Source organism: Phragmites australis, chromosome 21 (genome assembly GCF_958298935.1).
Source record: "Phragmites australis chromosome 21, lpPhrAust1.1, whole genome shotgun sequence".
Taxonomy (NCBI): Eukaryota; Viridiplantae; Streptophyta; class Magnoliopsida; order Poales; family Poaceae; genus Phragmites; species Phragmites australis.
In genome coordinates this window covers 4,515,792-4,525,594 of record NC_084941.1, presented here as the reverse complement: position 1 = coordinate 4,525,594, position 9,803 = coordinate 4,515,792, and the positions used below count along the sequence as shown (strand labels likewise).

At 43.5% G+C, this 9,803-nt stretch overlaps 1 protein-coding gene across 2 annotated transcripts; it reads left to right on the top strand.

The window, feature by feature from the left end:
* Nucleotides 1–380: 380 nt before the first annotated feature.
* On the top strand, nucleotides 381–3,617 carry LOC133903611 (protein NEOXANTHIN-DEFICIENT 1-like). Of its 2 annotated transcripts, none has more exons than XM_062345035.1 (9): nucleotides 381–766; nucleotides 878–1,025; nucleotides 1,125–1,171; nucleotides 1,786–1,840; nucleotides 1,917–1,955; nucleotides 2,085–2,256; nucleotides 2,722–2,782; nucleotides 3,001–3,057; nucleotides 3,166–3,617. In XM_062345035.1, the coding sequence occupies exons 1-9, from the start codon at nucleotides 699–701 to the stop codon at nucleotides 3,410–3,412; spliced, it is 894 nt and encodes a 297-aa protein (XP_062201019.1). In that variant the 5' UTR covers nucleotides 381–698; the 3' UTR covers nucleotides 3,413–3,617. The 2 variants fall into 2 exon arrangements, with proteins under 2 accessions (XP_062201019.1, XP_062201018.1); XM_062345034.1 differs by having other exon boundaries at nucleotides 2,713–2,782.
* The last annotated feature ends 6,186 nt before the right edge of the window (nucleotides 3,618–9,803 follow it).

Here is a 9,803-nt window from a genome sequence, read left to right as displayed (position 1 = left end):
ACTCCTTGTGCTCCACTGTTCCCATCACCGGGCCACCTCACTTCTCATCACAACCAGTTGAGTCGTTAACTAATCCAAAGATCCAACGCCTCCAAAAACAGCAGAAAGCAGCCACCCACACCGTACCCTTGTAACAAGTTTAAGGTCTGTTTAGCAGAGTTATTAAACTAGTTTTTAAAAGTGAAATCAGAATCTATTTAAGTAGAACTCTTAGACCAGATTCCATCGCATTTGTATGCTATCAGGTACAAAGTCTGAGAGTGTTTGCAATTTTTAGCTCTCAATTAAATATCACTATATAATGACTTTCAATCGCAAAATTATCTTCTCTATATAATCATTTTTTATAAAAAAAAATAGATAAGAGTAAGCTTTACTAAACAGACGTGAGGCAGCCAAGCATGGGGTGGATCTCCGTCCCATGCCCCTGTGCACTGGATAAGCTCTGGGCTCCCACACATCCATCCCTCGCTCCTTTGAATGAACACTGATCAATAATAATCACTCGTTTAAGCAGCACCCTGCTTCCCAGCATCAATCAGTGCATCATCATTCATCGCCCCTTGCCTCCCCCTCCTCCCTTGCTCACATCATCATTCATCGCCCCTTGCCTTTGGATCCCTCCCTGCTCCGGTGGCCGGCCGGTTTCTTGCATTCTTGCGGAGCTCAGCCGCTGCGTGTCAGAGAGGGTGGGATCCATGGCGGCCGAGGAGGAGGGGCGCTGTGCGGGGTACCAGCACGGGCCGCCATGGGTGTTCAGGGGCAGGCAAGGCCGCGGTTTTTTTCTTTTTCTTTTTCTTTCTTGCCTGCTGTCTTGTCTGACCGTTTCGACTGTCTGGCTGACTCTTCCGTGCGGCTGTTCCGTTGGCGGCTGCAGCGCATTGTACCAGCTGCATTTGGTGAAGGCGTCGACGGCGCGCGCGTTCGTGCCCCGGGAGCTGCGGCTCGTGGAGGCGTTCGGCTACACGCTCGGCGGCATGTTCCTTGCGCGCTACCACGACAGCCCCGCCGGTGAGTTCGACGAGGTACGCAAGCAGCTGCACCCATCACATCTTCCTTTGTGTAGTACCTGCTGATTCTTGCAAGATTCAGTTTTTTCCCCTCTCTCTCTTTTATACCTGCAGCTCGTGGTGATCGCCGGCATTGTGTGGAACCCGCCGACCTCCCGCGCGTGAGTGTTAAGTTACTCTCTTCTACTTCAGTTCATCGCATATTCTTGCGTAGTTTAATCGCTTGTAGGTTTCAACTCCACTACCGCTTGGGGAGTTGGGGTGAGCAGGGCAAGGGCAACTCACCGTAGAGGCCAACTCGCATTAGAAAGAAAAGAAAGAAGAAAAAAAACCGAAAGCTCGTGTGCGCCAGGGTCGAGTGATCGAGTCACGGCAATAAACAACCCCCACTTGATTGTACTTGAGCAGTGAGCACGGACTTTGCCCTGCGGCCTTCAATTATTTGGGGGAATCGGTGGGCTGGCCTGGCCAGGTGCGGTGTACTTGCTCCGCGGTGGCTGGCCAAGTTGCTGTGCTCACCTCAGCTGACAAACAGAGGAAGGAGAAATGCAGGAACTGAGCAATATTGGTTTTTCTGATACTTTTTTTGTGTTGGAAAAACTTTCTGAAATCCAGTAGTACTTCAATGACCCATGCTCAAGGGTGAATAGGATGACTTGCTTGGTTCTTGATACTTGACCCATGCTCAAGGATGCATAATTATTTGAGCGAAAACGCTTGTAATTGTGAGTTCTGCTGGTTTGGTCTGAACTCTGATATCTGAACCTATTTATAGGTGGGCTGCTAGAGTGCTGGTGAACAGGGCCGAAGCCTGCCGGCATGGCCGCAAGGTGCCACCGAAACTCCTCCCTGATCTGTTTGCAGTGCTACTTTTTTTCCTAATTGAAGCCGTTCCATTTGCTGCAGGAAGTAGGGCTCCCAAGCCATGTCGCTACATTCTCAAAGGTACTGAGAAAGAAGGCCTGCATGACCATTGTAGATGTGCCAGGATATACAGAGTATACTTGTATGATTAGGATTAGCAAATGTTTGTCTAACCTTGTCTATGACATGAACTTTGATCACATGAGATAGACTGAAGCTGCTGCGCTCGGAAATAAACCATTGGTGAAACCAAACAGCTTCCTGAGCATACTTGGAATAGGCTCGACCATCACCAAGCAAGGGAATGGCCGTGAGATTGAGATTTCAGAGACCAAGGGTCCATCCACTAAACATTTGTGCAACATCAGCCTACCGCTTACCGGTAATTTCACTCTTATTATTTGCTTAATGCATCGATGTCATTTGATCTATTTACAGAAATAATTGTTAGGATCAAAGATGCTACCTGCTTTCCTTAGCCTTTTGAGTTGACTTGCCTGAACTTTTCAGTTACATTCTGAACATGGAAAAGGTATGATTTACTAGCATTAGATACTAGTAATGCATCTATTCCCTAGAAAAAAGGCTAGGCTCAGCAGAAACCATATATTGATCTGAATTTGCTATATTGCATTCCCTTTGTAGTTAAACAAGAGGCTATTCAACATCATAGTGTTTATCTTCATCAGTGAAAACCAATGAATGTCAATTACTTGTGGGTTACAAAATGTCTTCAGAATGACATCTTCCAACCTTATATTTTTCTCTCAAAAATGGCGCTTCTAAAGCTTCACTCTATTGATTCAGTGCTTTATTTCACCTTCTAATCATGTGAAAGTGGCAACAGGGTCACATAAGCACCACAACTGGATGGGCCCAGCAATCAGAATGTCACTTCCAAGCTTCAGGTTAGATAAAACAAACCGGATGGGCTCCATGATTTCTCAAAAGAAAACTGCCAAATCCCTAAATATGCACAAACGTGAAGAAATTAAGCGCTTAAGTAGCTCAAGAAAACATACTCAAGAAGCTGTTTGATTTCAAGAAAACATAAAAAGTCTCATCAAAATATATATTCATCTTCAGTGGTGTGAAATGTGAACATGACTCGCTCTGCAAATTTCAGTGGACAGACAGAGGACCATCCTGATCTTCTCGAGTACTCTTGCCAAGTAGAATGCAGGTGATGACATAAATAAACTCTCTGAACGTCCTGAGATATACATTGACAACATACTGTTTATTTGTTTATCATGTAATTGCCTTTCTAAGCAAGTATCTCCTTGCACAGGGTGCGTCCGGTAAAGCCTGCTAGGATTTGGAGTCCAAAAACCACAGAGCCACAGGAAACTGATGGCAAGATCAGCACCTCAGGCTCCAACGTGTTAGCCGACTCGGATGCACAAAACCAGAGCATTTCAGTCTTGTTATCAAGGCCCATCTTCGCTCTGGAGTTCAGCTCCCTTAGGATGCACGTTGATGCTCCAAAGATCGTTGTTCCGCACTGCAAGAAGAAAATCAGATACTCCAGCACTTGAACCTGATGGAACCGTGCTGTCACCATGGTTCACAAGCCTGGAGTTTTGACCACGTTTGACCTGGTGGCTTGATGAGTTCATGCTGTTTCTGGTTGTTCTTACCACCAACAATTCTTTTCTTGTTTGTTAAGGGTGAAAGAAAAAGGCTATGCTGGATATGCAAACTACTTGCTGAAATGAAAGTTGAAAATAGTTCTGTTTCTAACTTTCTATTGAAAAGAGTCAGAGAAATAAATAACCTTGCAATATCTGCAGTAATGCATATGCTGGATTCAACATAGAACAAGTTAAAGCATAATGAAAATAAAGGGCACAGAGCCACTGACATAAAACAACTGATCTCCAAATGCTTCGTCAGTAAAGATGAACATGGCTGAAGAAACATGTGCAATGTTCAGAAACAAAGGAAAGGTAAGATGATCAGATGAACATAAATTTTTCTTAGTTCCACATAAACCGAAGTCACTATTGGTCTCTTGCTATGCCACAGTGTTAATTCCACAGTAACACACCAGATATAGCCTAAACAACAGACAGTGTTAATGCCACAGTAACACACACGACAACAGAAACAAGACAGACACACAAACATGACGATCCTGCAACTACTCAACCACCATTGTTAACACTATGCTCTGAACCAGTCATGCAGCTACGGTACCATATCAGTGACGATCAAACCACGACAAGAAGCTATCGATGTCGTCGAGCTTGTAGACGCAAGCCAGCAGCTCCGGCTCCATGAAGTCTAGAGGGATGGGAGACATGGGAGCGCAGATGATGTCCATGGTCATCTCGCCGGTCTGATCACGAGTTGCCACCGGTGGTGGTGGTGTCCTCGTCAGAGGCAGGTCCCGCAACGGCGTCCTGGCGTCGGACGACGTGCTGGCGGTCTGACCCGGGCGGTTCCTGCGGCGGTAGCTCTCGCCGCCGGGAACCTCTTCTTGAGTGTGCTGTTCCAGTAGTTCTTGGTAGCGAGGTCAGTCCTCCCCGGGAGCTGGGCAGCGATGACGGACCAGCTGTTTCAATTAACATGTCAGTGATCAACAGGCAAACAGTGTTTGGTTTTCTTGCACTAGAAGCAGAGCAAGATACAGTAGAACTACAATTGATCAATCTGAAATGAAATCTCAATACAATAAAACAGCAGTCTAATTCATATGTTCAGTCAAAATGTGAGTAAAAGAGTGCAGTTTTTGCAGAACCAGATTAACAAGCACAAGGATAAGTAGCATCAACAAAGCAATGTTTAGTTATGCTTCTATCAACTTCTGAAGAATAATAATGGAAAACAGTGGTGTTATCTTGCTTGTCAGTGGCAGCAGAAATGGACAATGGAAACAATCTGAGACTTACCAGCTTCCCCTCTTGTTGTACATCTCGCAGATGATCCTCTCCTCGGCCGGCGTGAAGTTGCCGTCCCTCAGACCTGGGCGGAGGTAGTTCAGCCACCAGGAACGGCAGCTCCGGCCACACCGCTGCAGTCCTGAGAACCATCAAAATTTTCTTGAAGTGATCATGCCAAGAAATCCAGTCACATGAGTGACGGTTAGTTTATGTATGCATTGTCATGATCATGTCAGATATGATACTCTTAATAGAACTATTGCTTGTGCGAAATTGACAGGAGAAGCTTTTCACAATTTCACAGGGGACTGCTTGATCAAACAGTGACAACGATAGGAAATAGAGTTAACTATGTATTCTTTTTTACTAAGATAAACTAGTGAGACCATTAAAAGTTGGACATAAGTATGAATAGAAGTATTGCACAATGCACATATTTCCAGTTTTGTGGTAAATAACGTGCATTGAAACAATATTACATATCTACCGGTTCTCATGTAAGTCTGAACAGAAGAACGACTTGTAAAAAGAACAACAAATTTCGCAGTTCATGGGGAACAATGCAGATCATTACCAAGCCAAATAATAGCAAGCAGGTTTTTCTCTTCTTTTAAAAATAAAAATAGAAGTGCGTGGATATATAAATTTTTGTGGCAATATCAAAAGCTTAAGATTTATAATGAGGGGTTGAAAAAAACAAACCTAAAGTGTTAGACAATGCCTGCCAACTACGCCCAATGCCATGCTTTTCAATGTGGTTTTTGATCAAGTTATCCTCTTCCTTAGACCACTTCCCCTTCTTCATCATGCTTCTCCTTTTTTGTTTTGTACTGAACTCTTTCTCTATTGGATAGATTTTCCTCTTGTCTCCAAAAAGGGCACGTGAATTCAAATAAGGGGAATAAGACCCCAATTTATACTGCAATATTTCTTGTACGGTAAAACACGGCATGATAATTGTTAATCGCATGTTTTACCATGCAGTAATATCTCTCTACCCTTTTCGTTCTATTGGTTTGTCTTATATTATATCGAAATACCCTTTTCGTTCTATTGGTTTGTCTTATATTATATCGAACTATTCCTTATTCTCAAAAAAGAGGAATTGAGAAGGGATGAAACGAAAGGGAATGGTAAAAGGAGAAAAAAAAAATCACACCACATGATGAGGTTACAGAGGTGAAGAAAAGGTAAAAAAGAAATGTCATTCAGATGATACATTTGATGTAAAAAAGGAATTGCATGTGTGTTCTTCTGCTAGGTCCGGCTCTTAAGGGTTTGGTACACAAAGGTTGGGTAGATTCCTCTGCTCAAGAAATGGTGCGAGCCTAGTTGATGCAGCCTTTGAATTTTAGCACTAGAAGAGTTTGAGTTCATTTGCTTTGTGTCATATGGATGTAATGAGGTCCATTTTATTGGTGCTACGAGGCTCGGCTCGATAACATAATTGGTTCTAAACTTACTGATCACAATTTACCCTCAATAAGGAATATGTTAGCAAACAATGTGAAAAGCGGATCAAACACGAGACACAATTTTTATGTGAAAAAATCTTACGGGAAAAAACTATAGGTGTGACAATCTTTACTATATGAGGAGTAGAGTAAAACAGAAATTACATTAAGCCATCTTTTCTTCCCGCGCGGCTTACAAGATGTATTTATAGATGGAAAAGAAGACTCGAGTCTAGTACAGATAGATCCGGAACATGAACCAAACATGCATCCCTAGTGAGACCCACATTGGAATTTAGATCATATTTCAACAGAATAAGGCCCTAATTTGTATTGCAATGGTTCTTGTACGGTGAAGCACCTAATGCGTGATGGTTTTTGGTCGCATGTTTACCATGCAGTAATATCTCTCTACCCTTTTCATTTTATTGGTTTGCCTTATATTATATCGAACTATTCCTTATTCTCAAAAAGGAGAAAACGAGAAGGGATGAAATGAAAGGGAATGGTAAAAGGAGAAAAAAAATCACACCACATGGTGAGGTTACATAGGTGAAGAAAAAGTAAAAAAGAAATTTCATTCAGATGTTACATTTGATGTAAAAAAAAGGAATTACATTAATGTTCTTCTGCCTGATCCGGCCCTTCAGGGTGTGGTACACAAAGGTTGGGTAGATTCCCCTCTGCTGCTCAAGAAATGGTGCGAGGCCAGCCAGTTGATGCAGCCTTTGAATTTTTAGCAGTAGAAGAGCTTGAGTTCATTTGCTTTGTGTGATATGGATGTTATGAGGTCCATTTTATTGGTGCTACGAGGCTCGGCTCGACTCGATAACATAATTGATTCTAAACTTACTGAACGTAATTTACCCTCAATAAGCTTTGTTGCAGTTGAAAAGGTAAAGAACTGAAGAATTATTGGCTACCTTGTAGGTTGGGAAAAATGGAGAGATGCTGGAATTTACCCTCAATAAGCTTTGTTGCAATTGAAAAAGGTAAAGAACTGAAGAATTCTTGGCTACCTTGTAGGTTGGCAAAAATGGAGAGATGCTGGAATTTACCCTCAATAAGCTTTGTTGCAAAAAATGGAGAGATGCTCAAACGGAAGTGAAGTCAAAGCTTTCAATTTCACTATCAGTGCAAGCGTGAAAACATGTTTTTCCTATTTAAAAGTGATATATGGGCCTCCAGGCTGGATTGGAGTTTAGCGGACTGAACTAAACTGAAGGCATAAGGTCTTGTTTTCGTTCATGTTTAGAGAACACGCAAGGTTTTCTTCGTTTTGTTTTCTTTTACACATAATAGCGTAGAGGCTGTAAGGCTATAATAGTCTGCAGAACCGATCAAAGAAGAAACAGTAATTTCAAAGGTGTTTCGCATATCTGAAACATGCCGTTTTATGTATTCGGACTGCTGTATTGTATAACTGTATATGTATCACGAGCGTGTCAGTATATTAATATATACGAAAAAACAGAAGACAAAATATAATTGAAACATGTAACTTTATTCATTTATTATTGAAATTATAAAGTATAATTTCATAGATATAATGTCACGCATATACACATACGCACAAGCTACCGACTATTTTTCTTCTAGCGATTGTTGATTCTGGTTCTCGTGGTCTCGCAAGACCTCCGGTTAATTACGTCTGGCTTCCCGGAGAACCTCCGATTAAGTTGTTATTGATCGTTCTTAGGTCATCTCCGAGTCTGCAAGGCTATAGAGACACGTCTTAAAGACAAAGCAGAGTGAGCGTTAGACAATAAATAAAAGGAAAAGGCGGGACAAACAATCTAGAGTGAGCTTATAGACTGTTTATATATCCTGGGTCATCATCGGCTAAAGCCTCAGAATCAGTAGTCCCTCATCATCGACCTCGACCTTAGGTACTACAAGAGAACAGAAGGAGAGAGTCTAGCTACACAGCAATTCACCAGCTACAACCTCTCGGGAGCGCAATGAACTGCAGTGTTTCTAAACTTCTATCTACCACCTCCAACCTCACCCCACAGCAAATCGAGCCACAAAGACTAACACCACAAAGGCGGTAACGCCACATAGGCAAAAGGGTAACAAGCCGCAAAGGCAAAGAGCTCTAAAGACATCACACTGCCAGGCCTCACCGCATGTCATCGGCCACGACACAATACCAAACTCAACAAAATCATTAATCCTCATTGGCCACCTAATAACATAATCATTAGACCATCAACCAAAGCAGCGGCAAAAAAGGCCTCAGATAAACTGATCACATCACCGAGTCCTCAACAGCAAGGCCAAAACAACAGGCCATGATAGCAGTAAAAAGGCCACAGATCAACCAGCATGGTCGGGGGGGGGGGGGCTTCAGAACTTTAAGCCCAAAAGAGATGATCAAACTTACAACATAATCAATAAAAGGGGATGTCACAACACCATGTCGCATATCAGTAGCACCACCATCAGATCACAGAGAAAGGGGTCAGCACCAAGGGGCTTCACATCTACAGTCATAGCTTAGAGAAGAAGAGCCAACCATGGCCAACAAAGCTATCATTTCTCCAAGTAACAGAACCGAGAAAAAAAGAGCAACAAGGCCATTACCACAACATCAGACCACCAGAACAGGAGATAAAAGACCACAAAGGTAAAAGGGCACCTAGGCACCAGGGACACAATTAGTCAAAACCAATGACAAAACTTGTCATAAGCATTCTGAATAACAAGCATCAGGCGCTGGCAACAGGTTTGGGCTATAAACATAACCAGCGACAGCCTCAACCATAACAACACAGTAAACAAGCTGACCATATCATCAGCACCTAAAATAACTAGAGAGCGAACTCATCACCAGCAGCAATCGGCCACAACATGCTAGTCGAGCCCTACCACACATGGATCAGAGCCTCAATGGCATCATGGCCATCAACCACATATACTCACGAACCACTCATACAAGGGAATGGTACACAAACGCACCGGACTTCCCTGATAACAGCACATGCACCCGACGACACTTAGACTCCCTACCGATTCGTCGGCAGCCCTCTAACTCCCAGCTGGCCACATGGACACCACGGCAAACAAAAAAGAGGGCAACAACACATCTGTACCCATCCACACTCACGACAGTATGCCCACCTCCATGGCCATGGCACAAAGCGTTGGCCGGATCCAAATTAGGAAGCACTAACGACCAGCACACCTCCAAATCGCCCACCGCAATCATAGTGCATCTCCACGGACTGGGCACATGGTCGGCCTAATCACAGATCAAGAACAACATCTGGTCACCAAAAAACACTCAACGAACTCGACACATGGCCGGCCGAGCACCACCACAGATCAAAGGACAACTCGTCGGGTTCAATTACGAACACACGACACAAAGAAGCAGCACAAAGCACCATCAACCGGTTGGATTTTCCACTGCGCAGACATGGCACATAGACTGACCGACCACCACATCAAAGCACAACTCGTCGGGTTCAATTACGAACACCACGACACCAGAAATAGCACAAAGCACCTCCATCTGCTCATCGTGTGAGCACGAAGGCACCGGCCAAAAACACACACATGGACGTGGCATGAACACCGTCCGGCCA